Here is a 25,154-nt window from a genome sequence, read left to right as displayed (position 1 = left end):
GAGTTTTGTTGTAGCTTTGGTTTCCTTTTTGTTTAGTGCATCTTGAGAGGATTTGGCAGGAGGGACCTTTTTGGTGCAACTTTCAAGCGCTTGTGTGTAATTCCAGTTCAGTGTGCCGTTATTCTGAAAAAGGCAAGGCGTTTTTTTTTGTCTTTTTTGCCTTGTTTTTGTGTTTTACTGTCTTTTTCTCTTTTGGGGGTAATTTTCTTGTACTTAATTGTTTTTTTTACTAATCTCATTCTAATTTTGGGGTGATTTCTTGTTTGGTTGCTCATCATTATTATAATTATCTTTTTTTTTTTTCAAGAGATCAAGCCAATTTGTCCAGGTTTCAAAGGGTTAATGCTTTTTGCTTGCTGCAGACATCTTAGTCGGACACTTGAACTGTGGTACTAACTGTTATACCTAAATTTATGGTTCTGATTAACCAAATTTGAAAAAAATGATCCCAGGAAAATGAACATAACAAACATAACTTATCTACCCACGCATCACTTAGAGTTACAAAATGAACAGGAAGTTTTTGTTTTCTGAACTTCAGCATTTTTTTTATAACTTTGATTGTGGCACTTTATGGTAGCCCTAAGATACGGAAGAACAGAAAAACAAGATAAAAACAATATAAGTGGACACAAAGATAAGACATGTGCATGATACAGACACATTTACAACCAAACACTAAACTGTGACAGTTGTCAGTCTTTGAAGCAAAGAAAACGTAGGCTTATTTGCATGCGGCTGACTGCAGTGGCCTTCCACTTTGAGGGTCGGATTTTTCCAGCAGTGTTGCTGCTGGCAGTAGTGAGATTGTGCACAAGTGTGGATGAGTCACGATGGTCTTGGAGGGAACAGTGAAGAAAAGACCTCACATATCCACGGACTGAAATAGAATAAATGCTCTGTTTCTCACACTGAGTGGGAGGACACAGCAGACACACAGAGGTGCTCTCAGCTCCCACACATCCATCCAACATCTTATCTCCATTTTCAGCCCATAGCCTGTACACGTACAGCGTGTGTGTGTGTGTGTGTGTGTGTGTGTGTGTGTGTGTGTGTGTGTGTGTGTGTGTGTGTGTGTGTGTGTGTGTGTGTGTGTGTGTGTGTGTGTATGTGTGTGTGTGTGTGTGGATGCTTGTGTGTGCACATGTGACACTGAAAAAAAGCATCTGTTTCTTTTCTGGTCAAAATTAGGAATTTTTAAATGTAACATAATAAGACTTTAGATTCCTCAAGCTTAATATGCGGCCATAAAAACAAATGTTTTGTTGTATTCAGCTGCTGCATGCTGTCTGTCCACAGGAGGGCAGACAGGAAAAACTGAGAAAGATTTAAAAAAATGGGATGTACATTTCAGGAAGAAATCTGAGGTGACAACATGCATACCACAATAAACCTACTCAATCCTACGACATATGGACAATTGATGTGTTTGAAGTATCACCAAATAATATTTCAACTAATGTGGAATTAAAAGTGTAAAATCAATTTGTTTTTGATATTTTAAAAAGGGTTTCAGTGTCTAAGGTTTATGGGGATATATTGTCAGGAAATTATTATAATGTGTATGTTATAATATCTGTGTTAATTATGTTTTCTTTTGTGTAATCACCTGAAAATAGTAGACGTATTTTCGTTACCAAAGAATGAGTTGTTTATAGGAAGTGGGTTCTCGTCCAGAGACCAACATGTTGGATCACCATGTTTCTACAAACCAAAGACTATCACTGGATAAGGCCATTTGCGTTTTTGTGTTAGCCACCATAGTTAGCAGCCCCTCTGTGACAAGCAGTGTTGGAAAGATACTGATTCATGGTGTGAAGCTGCTTTATTCAGTGTTTTTACCAGCTTCAATCACTGTGTTGGTTTGTTTTGGAGAGGAGACCTCTGCTGATAATTTGGCTCCCAGGAAAAACCTCCTGAATGTCTGGGGCAGATTATCAAGCCCCAAGGCATGCAAAAGTTCCCTCACTTACATGGGAGCAAGATACACAATCTATAGTTGTTTTGCCTCTTTTTGTGTTGCAGTTTAACTTCTTTAATAATAATATAATAATAATGTTAATTTGTAAAGCACCTCTCATACATAAAATGCAGCTCAAGTGCTTTACATGCAAGTGCTAAAATTGAAAACCTAACGATACATAGAAATATAAAGATAAATAAAACCATTACAAAGCACTGGATACTCTGGAAATCAGATTTTGGTGGTATTTACGATAGCTTCAAGACAGGGCTGAGCAAAGCACTTAACAGTAAGCAAAATTAGAGAATGGGAGGAAAGTACGCCAGCACATAATCACAATCCTGATCTTTGAGAGGAAGTAAAGGCATTTGCATGTAATTGACTGCAGTGGCCCTCCAGTTTTAGGGTCTGATGCTGCTTGCTGGAGTCATATTGTGCACAAGTGAGGATGAGTCACTATGGTCTTGGAGGGAAAAGTGAAGAAAAGACCTCACATTTCCACATACTGAAATAGACTAAATGCTTTTCGTCTGCCCCTCACACTGTACACTGAGTGGGAGGACACAGCAGACACACAGAGGTGTTTGCAGCTCCCACACATCCATTCAACATCTTATCTCCATTTTCAGCCCATATGCTCCAACACTCACACGGGCCTGTGAATGACTGATGTGTGTTTCTGTTGGTGTGTGCATGTGTTTGTTCGTGTATCCATTTACAGCTTCATGACTGTTTCTGCATGGATGAGTAAAGTACAAAATGTACAAATGTAAGTCACTGGGACTCATCTGACATGATACTGTATGAGTAAAACTGAATCTGGCTGCTGTATCGTCTCTGTGCACACGAGGGCAGGCTAATACAACGTACCAAGAGAGAAGAGTGCCGGGTATGATACTTTAGAAGTAAGATATTCTGTATGTACATGCTCTTTATACTAATATATTTCATTTTTAGGATCACTTTAAATGATCTGTTCCACTCTCTCACCATCAAACGATTCAAAATTGCTGTATGTTTTTCAATATTGTACTGTTGAGCTATGAAACCTGCTTTTAGAAAGCTCTTTACAAAGACAATAAAATGATATATTTTTAAAATAAAAATTAAAAAAAATTAAGTAACAAATAAAGATTTACATGAAAACACCAGCAGAAAATAAGTGATAGCAATGCGGGACATAATCTGTTAATGAAAGATCTGTCTGGCAGATAATAGAAAGCCTAGATTTCATCCTTCAAAAAAGATTACACTTGCAGATCTATGAGGCCTTTTTGGAAAGTCAGAAGTGTTGGCTGTGGCGTACTAAAACTTAATGTAATTGTGGAACAAATAATGTTTAATCTGGAGAACCAGACCAGGACAAAACCTATGCTGGGATGCAAACTCCACTGTGCCACCACAAAGAGGTATAAAAGCCCACAAAAATTAGATGATAGATCCATAATATTTTTATCATATACATTTGGCTTTTAATTTGTGGTTTCTGCTATATTACCTCAGTCCCTGAACCAGATTTTGGCCATTCAAACCTAGTTAATTTTGAATTATCTAATATTAACTTTAAATAAAAATAACCATACTGGGGGTACAATCACCAGAGGCCCCAAATATTATCACGATACCTAAGTCATGAAACAATATTATTGTGATTTTAAATGCAAATTTGAATATTTTGTTATGTGTCCTGACTTTTATTTTATTTTCTGTAGGCTTTGCTGCACAGCCTCCAGAGGCCGCTGGTATGTTAGCCCTGGCTGCTCTGCAGTCAGGTGGAAGCTAACAGCTGGCAGCATCGCTCCTTATCGATTAACCGCTGGAAACGATCCTGGTGGAGGGAGGACACTGCTGTGGAAACATGGTGGCCAGCCTCCAGTCTCTCCCCAGGTGTCCCCGGTGAGTAAGCAGCTCAATTATAACCCGCAAAACCTCTTTATCATTGTTGACTAAGTTAGCACAACTAGCAAACACTGCTAACAGAGCTAACAGTGAAGTTAATGCTAATGGGGGTTAGCGGCTCAATATTTAGCCGATATTGACTGGGGCGAGCTTGGCGTAAACCATGGCATTATCCATTGGTTTGAGGATTGTCCTTTTAAAGTCACTGGCATTTCGGTAGTTGCCATTATGGATGGGTATGTTTGGATTTTATTAATACCGATACTGCTTATTGGTATCAACAGCCGATCCTTATCAATACAACTCCATAACTTGGTGCAGAATATAAAGACATGACATGTGAAGCTGTGAAATACTGAGATTATTTAGTTTTTGCCACAAACTGGACACCTTAATAATTTGTGAAGCTGGCTATTCAAATTTCCTTTGACAAACTTTCCAATAACTGTCATGACTGCAGATTTCTCCTCTGTCCTGTGTGACTTATCATGTAGCTTTTAATTTGACTGACCTTACTTCCACAAACTGAGTGAACTGCAAGGTTTCATATATAACAATCTAACGTTTCACATGAATCTTCAGTTCAGTATTTTTTCAGAGTAAAAAAAACAAACAAAAAGACTATAGTGCTTGTTAATTAAAATTTATCAAGGGGAGGATGTGACTCAGCCACTGATGCTTTGCAGACATCATGTCACTCAGGCAATCCCTTAAATATGCAACTTTTAATTAAATGTATATAGGTAAGTAATTAAAAAAAAAACACCAATCATCGTTACCATCATAAAAATGTTTATTTCTGCTTTTAACATGGACATCTACTAGGACTGACTTTGTTTTGGAGCCAGCTTTAAGAGGGCAAGTAAGTGAACTGCAGTTTTTGGCACATGCACATTGGCTTCATATTTCAGCATCAAAGGTTGCTGCTTGGGGAGACCGCATGATGGGTGCAGTTTTTGCCAAAGCAATGCTATTGGATCAGTACTGCATTATTAGAAGTAGTTGCTGAATAAGTGGCACCTCTAGATCCCACCTGACCTGGTTAATGTGCAGTGCAGAGCGGCCGAGGCTAACTAATCAGTGGAGACTGAAAGGAGGGCACTGAGCACCATGTTTCTGTATATTTGATTTGATCTTGCTTTATTGTCATGGAAAAGAAAATCTGAACATCAACAGTTCCACATAAATAACAAAAAATGAAAATCAAGAATTAACAAAACAAAATCATACAGTAAATATTATCACAACAAACACTAGGTAAAGTGGATGCAGTGAAACATATTAGTGTGTCTAGCCGGCTGTCTGTCACTGTGCAGTAACTGAAGAGTAGCAAAATTAACTTATAGGCCGACATGTATAACCAGTCAGAAATATTCTTAGTGGTTAACATATAAGTGGTCAATCATTGACATGCCTAGCCAGATATCCTATGATGTAGCAGTGAGCTATAAATTCACCACTTCTAAGCACTCACCCAAGGTCTTGGCCTGCAGCTGCCTATACAGGAGACACCGATTAACTAACCAAGAGAAAAAACATCTGCTCGACCTGAAGGAATTTCAGTCCACTGAAGGGTCTCCAACTGATGATTACACTCTTCAGCTTTCAGGGGGCAGCCTTTGTAGAGTTATACAACTGGTGAAATAATCAAATAATGTCAATTACACCAATATTTTCTGAAGTAGTGCCACCTTAAGTTAGTGATCATACCAGACCAAATGAGCCTGTAGCAGGAAGGCAAGGACACGTTTTATTCAATTCCAATTTTTCATTTGTAAGAGGAAAACTGGGACATTTTTTCTTTTAAATGTAATGTAGAATCACTCTGATATCTAACATATGCAGCAAAAGGCATTTAATACTGAGGATATGTACAACAACATGCCCATACTTGTGGTCTAGTTGCCTGGCTCAGTGTACTGGAGATAGTGATTAAGTTTTCTTTTCGTACGGGAAGTCTCCTCTTAAAAAGAAGCTTCTGTGTTTGCATTGTGAATCTCATTATCTGGCTGCATTCCTGTTTCTGTCATGTAATCATTTGCGATAAGAAATTGTTCCCAGAGCAGACTAGGTGGACCGGATTATGCTCTCAGCTGCAACTTGAATTGGCTGTGCGTACAACAGATGCATCGAGAAAATATTTCTGACAAGTACAAATAGACAGAAATATCCCCCTGGCTTTGTTCGGCTTGCCTCACACACAAACAGGGCTCTCTCGCTGGAGCCACCAGGAGCTCAAACAAAAGCTGCCTTTGTCTTTTAATTTGTCAATCATCTAAGAATAAGGTTGACATCACAGGTATGGCACACAGAGTTTCTGGCCGCCTCTCTTTTATCTCCTTTGATACAGTTGGTATGTTGATTTTATTTGTGTGTGTCTTGTTTGTCCGGCTGTCTTTGCTTTGTCTATGCACAGATGTACTTTGTTTGATACATCTGTGGAAATTGTGTCAGGGTATTCCTCTAAATCACTCTGTATTTGACAAAAAGTCTTCAGCAAACAAATACGGATATCCTTCATGGTCCCGCATGACCAGCATTGCATTGTACTTACATGGAGATGTTTTTAGGACACATTCTCTCCACAGGATGCCTCTATATTGAAAAGGATTTGCTAACTAAATAAAGTGTTGCCGCAGCCTGTGGGAGACAAAGCTGATCCAAACATGTATCTCAAGGCAGCCTGCAGTGAGATCCCCGTGCCCAGGCAGAGAGGGGGGCCGAGGCTGGATCGCTGCCCCAGTTCCATCCAGCAGAGGCAGGGGGCCGGAGCCAGGGTGCACCCCTCAAGCCCAACCAGCTGCCTTCCAGGAAGCTTCGAAGCCAGCAGACCTCGAGAGCAGCAGAGTTTGGAGGAGCTTCTTCATGTGAACAGCCATTTTTTCCAGGCATCCACCCAGCCTAGAGCCAGCATGGTGTACAGGTAGGATAATATGTTTTAAAATTATAATAGATTTAGTAGATAAATGGCATAAATTCAGACCATGCTGTGTTATTCTATAGAAACTCTAGAAAGCTTGTTAAAAAAGAGATTTATGGGAAAAAAGTTTTACGTTACTTATTTTTGCATCATTTTGGCGTATCATGTTGATTCTGCTGCATAAACTGCAACTTTTTCTGATCTATTCAAGAGTTAATTTGAATTTAGTTTAAACCTTTGAAAGCTGAGCAAATTGGTTTGATTTATTTAACAAACAAGGGAATGAGCAATGACAGAAATGACCCAGAATTTAGCAGGAAATTTGTGAAAAGAAATAATTGAAAAATAATTTTGAATATATATATATATATATATATATATATATATATATATATATATATATATTTGTAATGTTAAAAAACAATAAAATCTTGTTAAAAAACAAGAAATTAACAATGTTAAGAAACAAGAAAAGCAAGAATATGCAATTATGATAGAACAAAAAAGTAGGAACTTCTAACCTAAAAACAGTGGCGTAAAAGATCCAGGTCCAGGCACTCGGGATGGTTTGAAAATCATAAAAGGCTTTTAACTCATAGGGCTAGAAATATTAGAAATACACCAACACGTTTCACCTTCCTCAGGGTGTAATGACACTGCTTTTTCAAACCATCCTGATAGCCTGGACCTGGATCTTTTACACCACTGTTTTTGGTTAGACGTTCCTCCTGTCTTTGAAGTATTCTTTTCCATGAGCACCAAGCACTCCTGCTGCCTCTCTTTTTTACATGTAATGATGAAAATTATAAATATAGTTTTTCCCAAGCTTTTTTTTCTTCTTTCTTTTGACTTTGACTTGATTTTCCCCTAGATTTATCAAAAAAAAATCTAAATCTACCTTCTTTTTTTCTTTCTTTTTTTGCAATATATGGAACATTTCTCATTAATTACTCATTGCCTTCTCCCCCATGCTTTTGCAAGGAGTCGTACCAATTTGCTCAAGGTTAAAAAGGTTTAAATACCTGTGAAAGACCAAGAAAAGAGATGTTGCTCCACGTTTCAGAGGGTTTATCATGGTAAACAACACTGTTTGTTAATTCACTCCAATTTGTGTCATTTAAAAACCACTAGAAGTAAGGATTAAAGTTTAACTCTGCTCAGCGGAGCCCCTGTCCTGTTAAATACCTAATGCTTTCATCATCTCCTGATAAGGAAGTCCTTCTTAGCACAGCGAGACCTCGCACTAATTCCCATCCGCAATTAGACTTGACGTTGAAGGCACATGAGGCCACCATTAGACATGCTGCTGTGTCTTCAGTGGCTTCGGCAGGTTTCAGAACTGTGGAAAGACTGAGGATTTAAATAAGTAATGAAGACTAGAGCTAACGCTTGAGTTGATTGTCGTAGCAAAGCAGAAAGAGAGTGAGCACAGATATATCATTTTAAAAAAGACATTTGTTTTTGGCAGTTTCTGAAATTTTCAGGATGTTGAACGTATGTGTGGCGGTATTTGGTTTAAACAATACTGTGTGAACCCAATTAGAGAAAAAGAAACTGGACTTGGACTTATTTATTTTATAGCTACACAATTAATCCAAGTGGCCAACGATTATCTTTTTCTCTCTCTAGTTTGACAGTATCGTATGTGATACCAAATTTACACTTTACCTCATGACATATAATATTGAGTGAGAAATAATAACTAAAATAATAAGAATGTGACAAGTTTAAAACCACAAGTATGCAATGAATTCTACCTCGACTGTAGCATGAAATCATTTTTTTGCAGTATGTTGGCATTTATAAACAAAAAGAATCACTTTTTTAAGAGTAATGACATTTAAAGATCCAGTGTGTAGAATTGAAGGGCATCTAGCCGAGAGGTTACATAATTAAAACTAAAACTCCTGTGTGTGGAGGAAAACTATGTTTCCCGACATGACAATGTGAAAATGCAAATGGCCCAAACTATAGCCAGTGTTTTGATATGTCCGTTCTGGGCTACTGTAGAATGACATGGCAGACTCCATGGCAGAGGACTAGGCTCCCTAAAAAAGCTACTCAGCTTTACCTCTGACATCTGTGAAAATTTGTATGATTTCTTCTAAAAACACAGGAAAATATACAAGGAGCAACTTGGCAAGAAATGTTCAACAAGAAATGAAAAAATAGTGAAAGGTGACTGTTAATGGATTATTGGATATTATCAAAAATTATGAAAAAAATGTCTCGGACTATTTTTTTAATTCTCTTAATTATATATATATTTTAAATTATGTTACAGAAAAAAAGAAAATGTGTTAAATTGTTTATTTTTCTTGATGTCATTTTTTGATTATTAGTTTATTTATTTACTTTTTATTATATTCTAGTACTTTTCTTGTAACCTTTTATTCATTTCTTGCTAATTTTGGGCCATTTCTTATTAAGTTGCTCAGGTTTCAAAGGGTTTAACTGTGATTCCCTTGATGTACGAAAGTGAAATTTAAAAAAACAATTCCCCTCTGCATTTAGGATTAGCTGTTACCCTAGGCAGTTTTGTTTCAATAACCTCCGATACATAAAGGCTAAATCTGCACAGCGAGCTTGTAAGCCATTTATCCTGAGGTTAAAATTCTGCATAAACATTTCATCAATACTATGAACCACTGAGCGCTTCACCAGATAAATGGCTGTGCATCTTCTTCCCTCTATCATTCAATATCCCCACATATGCCTGCAGGGCAGACACTTAAGGTCACTATGCTTCTGTAGAGGCTGCTACAATAAAGATGTCAGCATGCATCAGTGTCACCATATGGAGCGGGTTCAAACTGAGATGATGTCGTGGCAGGAGCTCACCCGATAATGATGCTGATGGTGATAATGGGAAGTGTCATAATGGTGGTGGTGGAAACAATGATGATGATTATAGAAATAGTAGTTTTGGGGCCATGATGAGGATGACATGAGAATATAAGCAGATGGTAAAACTGATGCTTTGGGTGCTGGATGGTGATGTCGATGATGACCTTGCATTTTCAGTCGAATCCTTCTCCTATCACATTCAGAGTCAAGCTTCTTTATCAATGTTTCATGCATGTTTGCTGGCCCGGAGTGAAATTTGTAGCGCTTAATAACTGTGACCATTATGTCTACACAGAGTCGGTGCCACCTTATTAAGGCAGATTAAACAACCAATTCTTCCTCTGCGGTGTTGTTCGCGCAGTGCATCACAATGACTTGCGCTCCAGGTCTAATTTGCAGCATAGGGGAGAGACTATGAGCTTGGAATGAGGGAGCGTGCCGTGTTTATTACTTAGAAAGGAGAAATGGGAGAGGAGGAGCTGAGAGGAAGCAGAAGACAGACAGACAGAGGATGTGAGCGAAAAAAAAGTGGGAATGCAGAGGAAAATACGGAGAGAAAGAAGCGATCGAGCAGTGAGAGACTGCTGCAGCAGTGACGTCACAGACAGCTTGGAGAGGTTTCCCCCCTTATCATCTCTAATTACTCAACAGGAGGTTAGTGCTGATAAGGAAAACTGTCTATTAGGATTTAATATCCTTTTGCAATCCAGGTTAAAATGTGCAACACAAAAATCTTAAATTTGTCAAGCAGTGGACTGTTAACACAGCTATTAATGTGTGACATGGAAGCTAATGTTGCTGAGTGTCTATGAAAGAAGAAAATCACTGTTTCTCATACATGCAGAATTCTGAAGGACTACAACCAGTGAGTGCATCAAGCTTTTCCACACTGTGGGAAACCCAGGTTTAGGTTCGAGGTATTAATCAGTCTCCTCAGTGCATTGTCACAGTGTCTCATTTATTTCAACAAGTGCGTCCTCGCTGTATGGAGGTTTGTGTCTTAGCAACAGCGTTTCAGAACTCTATTATAGGTTCTTACTGGAGCAATTAAAGCAGGGTGGTGTGCCTCAGGGTATCAGTGCTATCGGCCTCTGGGGATTTCAGCCAAGAATGTAACAGTTCCAGTTGACGCTTTTGACTGACACACTTTTAAATGGGATCGACAGCAAGGAAGTTGTAGCCCTGGAGGTGCTGGTGACATTAGAGGGATGTTTGCAACTTGGTCCAACTGTGCAGTTACTTTTTCAGAGTGTTTGCAGAACAACATGATCAAGATAAAATAGGCAGGCAAACAGGCTGTAGAAGATGCAGAAATGGCAACATGCTGTGCTGTTTTCAGTTTTTCTAAAAGGTGATGTGATCTGATGGTGCACCTCACTGATTTTACACATAGAGATCAGTTTACTCTGATGATGTCATCCGGATTATTTGAGACTCCAAATCCCTCTAAAAAAAACCTTTGTTCAAGGCTGTTCTCGTACACTATTTGTATGTAAAACTACAAAAATTAATGCAAAGTTATTTAAGGGTACGTTGCTCCCATGTTTCTCTTCCTAAACCTAACCAAAGTGACTACTTGCTGTAACCTAACCTACTTAACTTTTTTAAGTAGGTAACTTTACATTAAGTACATAAAAGCATTTGTGAGGCGCTAAATTGTTAGAATTCATTCAAACTTTTGTCTGAAAAAACCTGTCAGATGTGTGATGCGTTCTTTAAGCCCTTTAAACTGCCACTATAATCCAAAGAGGAAGAAGATGTAAGGCAAGCATGGCTATTTTTCACAGGAAACAATATGGTGGCCAGCTGGTGACAAACAAACTTAACCAGTAAGCTAAAAAATGTATCTGAAAGCATGTTATTGTAGGTATTTTAGCACTGCTTAATGTTATTGTTTCATTTGAGTTCTTCCAGCCTCCATTTTCACAATACAAAAAATAGTATGGTGCCTGCTTCTTGATACAAATTCTTGTATTACAGCCAGGCAGTTCACTAAAACATCTATCTGATGACATTTTGGGAGAGAAATAAGCAGTACAGTATCTGGGTTTTTATTTGATCAGCACTGCCTGGTTCTTGGTCTGAGTTTGAGAGAGACAGAGAGAGAGAGGTGTGGTGCTTGTCTCTCTCTGTTGGCTTCTGTGCTCTTTGTGATGGCGGGCGTATAAAGTACAATCTGTAGTTCAAGCAAAAGCCCTGGAGCTAGTCGATTTTTGTTGAAAGAGAAGCAGGGTGGTCTGAGCGCTGGTAAGATGAAGGGACATTCACCCCAGTTCATTTATACACACTCTTGTGATGAACTTGGTTAAAAATATGCAAAGTATCCCTTTAAGAAATGTTTGTCATCTTCCAATAATAAACATAGTCATGATTTGGTGTCAATTCAATATATTAACATCGACATCTAAATCAGAAAGTGTTGAGTAAGTAGTCATTGCTTCATCTCTGAAGGTCATGAGCCTAAATGTTTGTTATGTTACACTGCATCGAAGCCTGGAGCTTTCCTTTGCATTACAAGCACTTGAGGCTCTAAAAACATATAAACTCAACTTAGATACATCTTATCATATTTCTCAACAAATATAAAAAATCACCTACCTTCTGACCCAGAAACCAACTTTGGCATCCAGGATGACGGGGGACCAGTCAAACTGATTTTCACTGTTATCAGATGCAATCACAAGGATATAAATAAAACTGCGCTGGCCTCGAGGTTCGTGGATGTTCAATGAACCGTAAAATCCTGCATTGTCACATTACCACTCAGTGGGGGAGGAAAGTAAGACGCTGCGCTGCCCGAACGCCGGTTTGTGCTTCACTCTGCTGTGCCATTCAGCATCTGCTCCGAGATGTCAGTGTTGCTCTTCTTTGGTTCTTCTTTGACACTGTAATCATGTGTAATTTCTCACAGTGCAAAACATGAAGTAGCACTTATTGCATGGTTGTAAATGTTACTGCAGTGTAAAGAGGGCATGCACTATAATTGCAGACAACAGAAAGTAAAATGGCCCGTAAGTCGTCACCAGTGAAGTGAAGCGTGCAGGTTACTGTAATCAACCTCCATATGCCACTTTAACATCCAGCCTGAAGTAAATGAACACACATAAACGCGCATCAATTCAGCTCCCTTGATTTTCATTCAGAATATACCTCCCTCTCTCTCTCTCTCTCTCTCTCTCTCTCTCTCTCTCTCTCTCTCTCTCTCTCTCTCTCTCTCTCTCTCTCTCTGTCTCTCTCTCTGTCTCTCTCTCTCTCTCTCTCTCTCTCTCTCTCTCTCTCTCTCTCTCTCTCTCTCTCTCTCTCTGTGAGTGTGTGGCGCCATAGTGAAAAACACTGCAGTTCTTTCAGCCAGTCAGCCTGAGCCAGTAGCCTATACACACTGTCTCTCTCCCTCATTCAGCGCCTGGCTCACTCTCTCTACGCTCAGCACGCGCTGCTCCTCGCCTCCTCACTGCATCTGTCCTCTTCTCCCTGAAGTGAGGTACCATGCATCCTGCTTTCTCCTCCTCCTCCTCTTCTCAGCTTGTCTGTTACCATTCCAGGGTCCCTTTATCAAACAGAGCATTCTTGCTGCAAAGCCGGGGACCATAAAAGCAGTGTCCTGCTCGCTTGAGGACTTTGGAGACGGGACAAGGCTGTTCTGCCTGGTCTGAGGACAGCTGCTGGAGACACTGCCGCTGCTGTTGCCGCTTCTGCTGGGATGCGGATCTTTGCGGGGCCTCTGCTTTTCGTGTAACAACGCTCGATTCCTCTCAAAGTTGCGGGAGGGCAATCAACAATCTCATCCTTGTTCCTCAGAGAGCGCTGGCAACTCACTGTGCGTAAGAACACTTGTCTCACTAAAGATTTAATAGTGTGTTCTAAGTTGTCAATTTGCGAGCGTTTTCTGTGAAAGCATGACCTTATTTTGAAGATGTGTGGTGTGAGTGTCTGTGATTACATGTGTGTCGAAAGCTCAGTGTGGTGGTGCAGTTTTACTCTCCTCACTCCAGGTGTTTGACTAAAAGGCTTAGCTGCGGTTGGAGGGTGAGAAAGGCTCCCCAGACGCCCACAACTCCTGACTGCCCGACAAACGCTTCCAGACACCCTAAAGGGAAATGCATTAAAAAGAGGAATTAGAGGAAGACTTTGTAAACAGAATCGATAAATAAGCAAGGAGCCAAATTTGAGTCAGAAACAAGAAGTGCACAATAGGATGAGGAGAGGAAAACAGGACAGTCACAGAAAGAGAAAAATGAGATAGAAAGGCAAGAAAAACTAGGGCAGAATTGCTCCATTCATATTGCCACGTCGAAGCAGCTTAGAGATGTGAGCAGAAGACGTTAAACTGGAGGAAACGGGAAACGAAAATACAATGAGGTCTTGCAGGCTTGTCTTTCTTTTTCTGGTTCAGCAGGACATTTTCCCCGTTTCCTCACAGCTTTAACCCTCACCCCTCTAACCTCTGCAACAGACAAGTGCTCTTCTCAACTGGGCGACTCTTTCAGCGACTCATTCAGTGCTTCTTCTCCTTCATCCTTCCCCCTCCATCTCCACCCTCTCTCATACCTTCAGGTGGAGTCAAACCAGCACAGGATCCCCCATCTCGACGCGTCACACACTGACCAGGACTGCACTGCTGCTATGTCTGATCTTGACGCAACATCAGCTTGAGATTCTCCTCCTAAGAGAAACCGAATAAGCTCGTGCTCCCGTCACCCCTGCCTGTGATTTCCATATGAGAATCAGCAGCAGGCAGAAGTGGCCACGGACTTTCAACTTCACATAAGAACAACAGGGGACAAAACTTCCAAGGACAGACAAAAGAAGACTGTTAAGAACCTTGAGGACACCAAACAAAGCCTTTTTTTTTTGTCTCGGAGCAGTTCTAGTGGCCTTCGCCAACAGCCATGCAGGTGTCCTTTGCATGTACGGACCACGGGCTGAAGGCCCCGCGTAACGGCGAGCACAGCAAGCAGAATGCCACCAGCCCCAACACAGCCAGCCAGGCCCGCGCCCGCTTCCGCACCGTGGCCCTGATAGCTCGCAGCCTGGGCTCCTTCACCCACCGCTACCACCACAACCTCAAGGAGTCCACCGCCAAGCTCACCGGCATGAAGTACCGGTACGTAGACTGATGGTGGAGACTGTGTGAGAGAGGAGAGTGAGCAGGACGGAGGAGGTGTATTTAGTTTTGGTTAAATTATTTCTCCTGTTCCCAGATTATGCCTGCCAAGCCCTGAATGTGAGAGAAAGAAAAAGTAATAAGTGAATGTGAATGACAACACAGTCTGTCTGAAAGGGCCCTGAAGGAGACAATGGATATATATGGGCAGTGACAGGTGATGAGTGGGATGGTGTGTGTGTGTGTGTGCGTGTGCGTTCGTGCATCCGTGCGTGCATGCGTGCGTGCATGCGTGCATGTGTTTGTGTCAAGATATGTATATTTTTCCAAGATGCAAATTTACAGGCAACTCTATTTAATTAAATCACAATTAATAGTGTCTGTAGAAAACTAGGATCTGGGTGAGTTTCGATCGTTTGAAATTTAATTTAATTGCTTGTGGGTGATAATTGAAGAGAGACAAGATGTTTTGATGTGGTAGTGACAGATAAAAAATACAGTTATAGTTAAAGCTTTTTTTATCTGGGTATATTGGTTTTATACTGGTCTAGTTTCAACCTCAGATTGCTGAACTCAAATTCCACTTTTTTATATAGCATCTTTTATACAAACATGCAGCCCAAAGTGCTTCAGATAGCAATACTGAAACGACACAGACAAAAAACATGAATAAAAATAAATAATTCAGTGTCAATAAATAACATTTTTCCATGACTGAAAATAACGACAATAGAATGTAAAAAATAAACAATAAAAAAAAGTGGGCAAAAGTGGCATTAAAACCAAAATGATGTAAAACCCAAAGATTAAAACTTAAAAACTCACACTGTAACATATCTCTAAATTAAAAGACAGATTAAAAAGAAGGGTGTTAAATTTCTTTTCAAAAAAGAGAGAGAGAGAGCTTGCCATTCTAATATCCAGAGGCAGTGAGCTCCACAGCTCAGGGGCATAAAAACTGTATTGTAGACGCTCTAAACCAGTAATATATACTGGTATCGCATATATATCCGAAATAATCGTCATTCCACCACACCATACAATGAACAACAAATTCAAAGAAAACACCTGTCACAAAGATATTATCATACTAATATCATGAAAATAATATTTGAACCATAATGACCATACAAATAATAAAGAGGTAAGAGAGAAAAAATACAACATTATCACAGTGAAGCAGAGCACAAAAGTAGCGCTTAACATCTGTGCCAGATGTTTGTGTCAAAATCTGTCTATGGAGAGGGGGGTTTAAGGACTTTGGTGGCAAATGTCAGACCATAAGTGATCAGAATAAGATTTATCACCAAGAAAGTTTTTCACTTACAAGAAATAAGCTTCGGTTAATTGTACATACATTAAACATGCAGTAAATACATGTTAAGAGGAAATTAAAATAAAGGAAAATTGCAGCAGCAGAAAAAGAATACAGAATAGAAACATTACAATAAAAATATGAAAAAGACACTTTAGGTGCTGCTTTACAGTATGGATACCATCATGTACAGTATGAGAAAATTTAACTAAATGCTGATCCTTTTATAGATATGACAAAACAATTTGATTAACAAGAGAAAAAGGAAAATATCACCAACAGAACAGATAAAAACCAAAGAAATATGAAACTGACATGACGCTGGTGTGCACTCAACACAACTAAATAAATTATCTCATGCATTCTGTACATCTACAGCACAGGGCTTCACTGTATCAAAGCTCAGTTTGATCTCTAAGGTCTCTCATGATCTTTTTCAAAACTACCACCGCCGTCACTGTAAGACTTTGACTGCCCTGCGTACACCTCTCAGTCACCGTACAGTATATTCTGGAAAGTGTCACACTAAAGCAGAGCAGAGCAGTGCATCTGTGTGTGTGTGTGTGTGTGTGTGTGTGTGTGTGTGTGTGTGTGTGTGTGTGTGGGAGTAGTAACAAGGCTGGGCAAAGTAAACAATGCTCTCTTATCTCAGTGAGTGGGCTGTTAACCCAGACCGCAGGAGCAAAATAGTAGCTTTCACCTCGCGCTGGAGAAGGTGACATCATTGCTTACAGTGTCAGGATCAAGAGAGACACAAAGACTGAGAAGAAAAGGGGATTATGGGAATGGATGGAGTTAGAAAGAAGAATTGAAAGACAGAAATAACAAAGAAAAGGAGGAGGTAGAAAGTGAATGAAAGAGAAAATTGGGGCACGCAGGTCAATTCACAGAAAAGAGGCAATTAGCAGAATCTCGGCAGATTGGATTGCAGAGTAGCTAAATGTGATAAGTGTCTGCTTGTCACACAATCTCATCTCGTTTCCATAACAACATTGAAATGGCCAACTTCAATCTGTTCCCAGTACCAAACAAGACTTCATTGTGGTAACTGGTTCAGCACTCACAAAAGATTTTTTTTCCATTAACCTACAAGATTAATTTTATTCCGTTTTTCATCTTCATCTTTTCAACTTTTCTGTTAACTCACAGATGCAATCAACAAAGAAGTTTTTCCCATTCACTGCTGCTTCTGCTTCTCTTAGAGAGGAATAGATACTAAAAATGTTGCAGTACTGATGCAGGAGTGATACATGGTGCATGGCCTCTAAAAAGTGTTTATTTTGGTTTGTAACATGAGGATTTGCTCATTCTTGTAGCTCTCTCTAAAACAGGTGGAGGATGTGCGCAGTAAAGCTTCTTTAAAGCCCTCAGCAAATCCTGCATTTCCAAAACAGAGAAGCAAATGTTGGATAAAATATCTCATTTGTTGCATCCTCTCTCTGCTCCCTGTTTATCTGTCCCTCTCTCTTCTGTCCTGTCTCTCTTGTCTCCCTCTTTTTACAAACCACTGACTTAAAGTAGATGCTCACATTACTACAGACGCCAGCTGACAAGGAATCTCCTTCTCTCGATGTGACGCCAAGACGGCAACGAAATCTTTCTTGTGCAAACTCTTTGAAGAGTTCTCAGTGTGATAACAAATGAAAGCATGTTTTCACGTAGAGTGTGAGTGCTTGTGGGCGTATGAATTTGACACACTGCATTACATACATGAGTGCATGTACTGTATGTGCATTAGATGTGTGCGGCGTCGAGGCTTCACTCTTGGAACATCTGAAGGCGTTATGAGTTGAAGCAGGAGATGTGTGTGTAGTATGCAGAGCGAGCGAGCATAAACTAATAATACCACCATCCACAGCATTTTTGTTGTCATGGCGATATATAGTGTAGCCAAATATAGTGTAGGTCTAATTTTAGTGTCCCATAGTTGCAACCTCTCAATGCTCCAATGCTGTTGGACCTTAAAATGAAACACGAGGTCACAAACAGCAACACACACAGGCCAAAATATGTGATGTAACTAAACATGCTGCTGTTGCTGGCTTCACAAATTGTGCAGATTATTTCTGGTTTCTGGTAGGGAGCCCCTGGTCGCCTGGATTGAAGTTCATAACGGTCATTAGGCAGCAGGAGGCCCTCTGACAGTCCAGAAGGTTTAGGGAAGATTCCACGTGGTTGGTTCAGAGCTGTGCTGCAGATGGGCATGCAAAAATCCCTTCTGTCGGTTGCTTCAGATACAGGTTTATCAGCGGCCAGCAGAGAGAGAGAGGCACTCTCTGCTGTGTATACATCTGTGTGTTGACAGTGTGAGTAATGCATAGAGCAGCCATGTAAAGTGGGTTTTTTCATGCAGCTGAAGAGCCAGTTTGCATCAGAAATTAGGGCCTGGCAAGATACTGTGTCAATTTTTGGCCTTTATTTTCAATTATTGTAATCAAACCATTAAACCACAGATTTTTTATAAAGTCACACTTTAACATCTGACAAGATGATTTTACTTTAAAAAAATAAGTAGGAAGCCAACTAAGTACACTTGAGTATTGGCTTACTTAATGGTCCGGTGTGTAGAATTTAGGGGCATCTTTTGGCAAATTGGTACATAAAATTTATAATTTAGTATTCTTTACTGTATAATCATATGGGATGTTGGATTACATAACATAATCCCTAATACTTTGATGGCAGAATGAGGTGTTTCACTATGGGAATCGCCTCGGTATGACCAAATATGGAATATCCAGTAAAAGACGGGTTGACCCCTCATCTTACCACAGTCGACCATCCCCTCTTAACTCATTCTAGACTGGTTTCTTTCTGTGTCTATGCAAGGAGGGACGTGCTGGTGAAGCACCTCCCTCTGTTATCAGAGAACCAGTATTTCACTATGGGAGATATAGATCATAAGTGTGGGCAATAGTTAACCGTAGAAACCGGAAGCTTACAGTGTGCACCCTTCATGAAACAGCACACCAAAGGATGCTGGCCAGCTGGCTTATCACCGAAGCCCACATGACAGGCTGAGATGGCCGCTGAGTACACTTTAATTGTCGATAAGGCCTTCCCTTTGTCGACCAGTTCCTGCAGAAAACACCACTGGTCAACCACTAACCGCTGAAAAGGAATGGTGCGCCTTGAGTCATACCACACCATAAAAATCTGCCACAATAAAGGGAGAGAGTGGAAGGGGCTCTTGCACTCCGAATGGTGTCAGTGACTTCCTCAAACAGACCTGCTGCATTCAGGTTCCACCTCTATTGGGCCAAGCCAAGAGTACCACCAGGTCCAGGTGTGAGTGGTAGATCTCCACCCTTGCCTGGGACCCTTGTGTATGAGGAGAGGCCACAGCTTGCCAGAAGTTGAATTATTCCTGCTACCAGATTTTTGGATGACCACTGTGACCGCTATCAGGATTACCAACAAGCACTGTTCTCACCCTGGCTTGGGGGGGGGGGTCAACATTATTATTCTCTGAGCTAACCCGTGTAACTGAAGTGAGCATGCATGTGCCTCCTTGGCGGTTGATGCCTTTGTCATGGTTACCCAGCGGGACGCTCATTGCAAGAGTAGATGAGCATCTCCACCAGTGGAGAGCCACCATGAATGCCAGGAATGGTGTTCAGCAACATGAATCCTTGTTGTGAACACTTAAGCAGCTAACCAAGCTAGCCTGAATGTGCCGAGGGAGCTTGTATAGTTTTCCCCATGGGAAGACAGCGAGAATAAGTTGACTGCAGTAAGATTAGGGGGCGTGCCCTAGCACAGTCCAACCTGTCTGTCACTGACAGACCTGTCATTGAAGCCTTCATAGTTAGTCATGTTGAGGTGATTCCCTTCGTAAAACACTGACCAAAGTTAGATAAAGAACTATTAATTGTGCTTTTATTAGCTTTGACGTGAGCTGTTTATATCTTCATGCCAAGCAGGTCATCTTCTTTGGAGGCGGACTTTTGTGTGTTTATCTACAATAGCCAAGAACGGACAAACCAAACAGATGCCCTACAGAGAGAAATTTGAATTTTGCAGCCTCACCACTAGATGCCACTAAATCTGTCACACTGGATCTATAACACTAGTAGTTCTATGAACTTAGCTTTTTATGCCTCCACACTGGCAGCAGCCATGGCCAAAGGCATTATGTTTTCGGGTGGTCCGTCTGTCCCATTCTCGTGAATATCTCAAAAACACCTTTAAGGAATTTCTTCAGATTTGGCACAAATGTCCACTTGGACTACAGAATGAACTGATTAGATTTTGGTCATCATGGGTCAAAGGTCAGGCTCACTGTGACTTTGTTTGGCTCATTCTTGATAGTGCAATTTTGTTGAGGAACACTTTGAGGGTATTTCTAAAAAATTGGCACAAACATCCACTTTGACTCAACTGACTAGATTTTGGCGGTCAAAGTTCAAGGTCACTGTGACCTTGTGTCTGTCTTATTCTTGTGAATGCAATATCTAAAAAAGGCATAAAATGGATTTCCACAAATTTGGCACAAACATTCACGTGAGCTCAAGGATGAACTGATTAGAATTTTGTGGTCAAAGGTCACTGCAACCTCACAAAATTGTTTTTTGGCCATAACTCAATAATTCATATGCTAATTATGAAAAAAAAAAAGAAAAAAACTTATAAGAGGATAAAATGATGAAGTGATGACATTTTATATCCAAAATAGCAAAGGTTAACTTCACTGTGGCATGTTCTTTAAAAAACACTTTTCCAGCCATCACTCAACATCATGTCTCATGAATAAACGGGGAGACATTTGGTCAGATACTGAACTGGTGACTGATTTTGGGTGAACACCTTGAAACTGTGCCGATTGTGCAGATCATCTGTGCTTCTGGTAGAAGGTGTGTCTGAGCGAATGTCTTCCTTGCATTCATGGATAACTCTGCTGTGCCTCTAGCTTGATCCTTTTAATTAAAAATAATTTCCTTTATTTAATAAACCAATGAGCAATAAAACCTTAAAGCAAAAAAACTGCTGTAAGTGACTTTTGCTGAATGCTATTAGTCCCCTAAATTATTAATAGAGGATGATGGATTTCTCCTGCTCAGAGCTCAGAAGTCTGAAAATGAAAAATAACTTATGACCTGCACTCTATTATTGAATTCAATTGGAAAGTACTTTGTTGTTATTATACATTGAAGCCTTTAACCTGCTCGGTCAAGGACACCTCCATCCATTTGGTGGGGAATACACCGCAGATTCTTTTTACATGAATGAGGTCAGCATTTTTCTTTGTATCACAAATCGTGCGTTGAGACAAAGTGTATGAAGGCTTGTGTGGCTGAAAATTACACACAGGGCTGCAGTTTTTAACAGCTGCATGGCGTGGACTGATGCAACCTCTGCCTGTTTGTCCACAGGAAGACAACAGATATTCTGCAGCTGCGGCACTTGTCCGGATACACCATAAATCATAATTTGCTTCATTGTCGTTCCCCATGTGTTTATGTTTGTGTTTTGTAGTTAACTTTGAGTATGTGTCTGCCTGTGTGTGCATACATGCGTGTGTGTTCGCATGACTTAATGCGTGCTTGCACACATAGAGTCCATCATGCTGCTTTCGCTCAGAGACCCGCTGTTTGGCAGTGTGTTTCCAGTTCTCTCAGTTCCTTTTTTTTGCTTAGTTTTTGATCATACATCAAAAGTCTTCATTACACTTCAATAAAATAGATGTATTTTATGTTCCAACATCATTTACTTTTGTACATGTCTCGGCCCGTTCTGCTTGAATGTGTAGTTCTAATAATATGAGCCAGGGTGTTGCACAACAGGAGCCTGTAGCGTGGAGCTCCACTCTGCCTAAAGACCAAACAAGCCCCCAAGGATAAGATCCGCCCAATCTCTCAGTTAAACAGCCTGGACGTTGTGCATGGATTTTGCATTTTAATTAAAGGTCAAAACTAAAATGGTTTTCCGTGAGCATAATGGTTTTATAATAGTGTTGCCTTGCAAAAGCAATTTCGGCTTTTTCTCCGTGAGTGGCTTCTGTAAACAGACTGTAATCGCAAAGATAATTGGCAGCGATTAAAGTAAAAGAAAAACACTGCTGCATGTGTATAACAGTAGCACTAATAGAATAAACTGACAATTAATTGTAAAACTGTGCTTGTTGGGCGCGCTGAAAAAGGTTTAGACATTAAATGACCGGAAATGTGCACGCAGTAGAGCGCAGATCTCAGTTAGGCCGCTGTCCAAACTGATCATGGCCATTTTAAGAACCAAAAACACCAAATTTACATCAGAGAACTAGCAGCGACAAAAGTCCCCTGCTTTGTCTCGGCTTAAAAGTTGCACATGACACGCTTGCAAAGACTTTAGCCAACAAAGTTGTGTGTTCAGCACATGCGTGAAAGGAAATAACTCTAATATGTAATCGTCATTTAAAAAGAGAAACCAAAAGACTGCCTGACACTAGTCAGACAGTTAGCACAATAACAACACAATTCAGTGTGAAGAAAACACAGCATATTAACATTGCGCCAGTCAACAATAATACCAACCCTGAGAAAACGTTTCAATATGCTGAATTGGTGGGATAAAGCTCGCCAGTGGTGCAGGTCACATCGCAGCAACTATGTTGACCAATGCTCACCGGCAGCGTTGTGCGTCAGGGCAATTTTTGTAATGTCAGAAGAAGCATTCCAGCCGGAGCCATAGCACAGCGCACACAGCAGATCGATTTGTCCCGCTATTATTGAAGCACATATGTGAAATATAGAAACTCTGCGATGTAATTATGACAATGAATTCATTTTTAATAATTAAAGAACCGCCACAAATCTTTAAATTGATTTCATTCATAACTGGACTTTTAATGGTGTTACCTTTGTCTGTAGGCTACAGTTCAACAGAGTAAGAAATAAAAATAAACACAATTAAAAAAGACAAAGAAAGAAACCATATAACTACATATCCTGCGCACTTACTATTGGTAGAAGCACAAATAAAACCAAATGAGCAAATCAACATAATATGCAAGACAGTAAAATCGAGCAGGAAAAACGCTGTGTACTTCCAGTGTGTTATGATGCTGTGCGTGGAACAATACTGGGTAACAGCCAGTTTTTTTGCAAAGAGCTGTGCCCAGGGAAATGGTCCTTACTGGCTCCCTTACAGCTAAGATAACGCTGAGGATAAAAAATGGGGTGTATTCATCTCATATTGTACCCAATTTTAGAGGTCAAACATCAGAACATGAAAATAATCTGCACACGCTCTGATTTAAAATGAAACCAAACTTTTCCATGGATGTCAGTTTTTTTTAACCCACAATGAACAGACTGTTAAAGGCTTGATATTTTTTGCCGTGCTGATTTCTGGGAAAATCCCTCCATCAGCCAGTTAAGAGGAGTGAGGAGTCAGCTGTCCATGACGATATTAAAAAAAGTCAATAAAACAGGTTTCTAAGAACTGTGACTCACCGCAAAAACAAAAGGTCCTTGAGACATGAGATACTTTATTTGTCACTGTAGATGTACAACAAAGTTATGTTTGGTTACCCTCAGGCTGACAGCTGTGCACAAATGTAATAAAACATTCAATGAAAGCTAAGTTAGAACATTAAGACAAGACAAAAACACAAAAACCCACAAATAATGACGAGATGAAACGGTGACAAATAACTGTAAGCATAAATGATAACACAAAGTGTGTCTTATATCAATAAAAAAAATGGCAGTAGCAGTTTTATAGTGCATTTTTGGCTCAAGTCATTGCACAATATTAAGTGCATACAGTCACAATTGTGCACACAAAATATGAGGTTGTTATGAGATTGGTTGAGTGGTTTGCTAGATTAGCTGTGAACAGACAGATACACATGATTATCAGATAAACATTACCCGTAAAATCTATCAGAGATGTCTTCATCTCTATTATTATTGTAAGTTCGTCAAATGTCACTGACGACAGAAACTGACCTTACAGAAATGCTGCGAGAGCAACAGAAAGCCTTTTCGCATCACAAATTAAAGCTTGGCAAGATTCTGTATCAAAATTCATCATTTGTTTTCCATTATCATAATCAAATCATAGAATTTTGTAATATCATAATTGCTATGCAGTGTTAGATTAACACTACAAAGCAACTATTTCATCTGATTTCCTCTAGATTCATTTCTAAGATCCTTGACAATGCACTTGAAAATGTTTCAGTTTGGCTTCTTCATTTCCATGCATGCCAGTGAACAGAAACTAAACCTAAAAAAAATACCGTGACATACTTTCTGTCAGTACTGTATGAAGGTTTTCCAGTTACCGTGACATGATTTCTCCCCCCTCCACATTGCTAAGCTCTCCACAACATTCTGAATCAACCACTTCAGATCTGCCCACATGTTTTTCAATACACGATCAACCCACAGGCCACCAGCTTCAATCATGTGTCTCTGCCAAAAATACAGTTATCCTGTGTAAGACTCTTTTCCCATCGGTTTGGAAAAAACAAATGTCCAAGTGTTTTGAATAGCCTTTGCACTTAACAGTGTGTATGCGTGTGTACACTGCATAAAAAGTTGAAACAATGTCGACTTTGGCCCTGTGGAAAAACAAAGTCGTGTCCAGGCTCTAGCTCTTTATTGCACACACACAAACACACACACACCATACAAACACGCACATTGTGCAGGGCCCTGTAGGGAGCCGGCTGTCATTTCCGATTTCCCATTCTGTGTCATATAGAATGCTCTATCTGTAGAGGGCGTTTGATCTGCTTAGACTTGGGGCTTGGACTTGCAACTCTGCAAGCCTCAGTCTGTTGTGAGTGTCTCTTGGTTTTCTGTCTCTCTTTATAGCACTCTCCATCCCTTTCCCTTCTTCTGACATTGGTGAACTATGAGGCCTGTAGGCTTCATCAGTGATTTTTTTTCCCCCTAGCAACTCTGCTGAAGCTTTTCTTTCATACTTAATCTATTCATTTTTTTCCCCTTCAAAGTGCTTGATTTCACTTCCTTACATTCTTCCCACCCACACAGGCCCTGGCTTTCATATATTTAGAATATGACCCGCCTATCTTTCCTGCACTGAATTATTTTGTTAACAACATTATGGTTGCCATCAGGAGAGCGGTGGGCGTCGTCTAATCCCTCCGCCCATC

The 25,154-nt window shown here is 40.2% G+C and overlaps 1 protein-coding gene across 9 annotated transcripts in view; it reads left to right on the top strand.

The window, feature by feature from the left end:
- The window catches only part of kcnab1b (potassium voltage-gated channel subfamily A regulatory beta subunit 1b), a 58,091-nt gene that overhangs the window by 760 nt on the left and 32,177 nt on the right, over positions 1-25,154 (top strand). Inside the window, exons 2-5 of one of the 9 annotated variants that reach the window (XM_042498077.2) lie at positions 3,676-3,859; positions 6,545-6,785; positions 13,172-13,446; positions 14,184-14,733. In XM_042498077.2, coding sequence (XP_042354011.1) covers positions 14,519-14,733 — 215 coding nt within the window. In that variant the 5' untranslated portion in view covers positions 3,676-3,859; positions 6,545-6,785; positions 13,172-13,446; positions 14,184-14,518. Of the gene's footprint in view, positions 1-3,675; positions 3,860-6,081; positions 6,162-6,513; positions 6,786-13,029; positions 13,451-14,183; positions 14,734-25,154 lie in introns of those variants that run through there. The other 8 variants (XM_042498076.2, XM_042498079.2, XM_088085406.1 and 5 more) reach the window with 8 other exon arrangements.

The sequence above is a fragment of the Plectropomus leopardus genome, chromosome 12 (genome assembly GCF_026936395.1).
Source record: "Plectropomus leopardus strain MGB_pleo_1.0 chromosome 12, ASM2693639v1, whole genome shotgun sequence".
Taxonomy (NCBI): Eukaryota; Metazoa; Chordata; class Actinopteri; order Perciformes; family Serranidae; genus Plectropomus; species Plectropomus leopardus.
The sequence above is the reverse complement of the archived record's forward strand: the minus strand, read 5'-3'. Positions and strand labels throughout refer to the sequence as shown.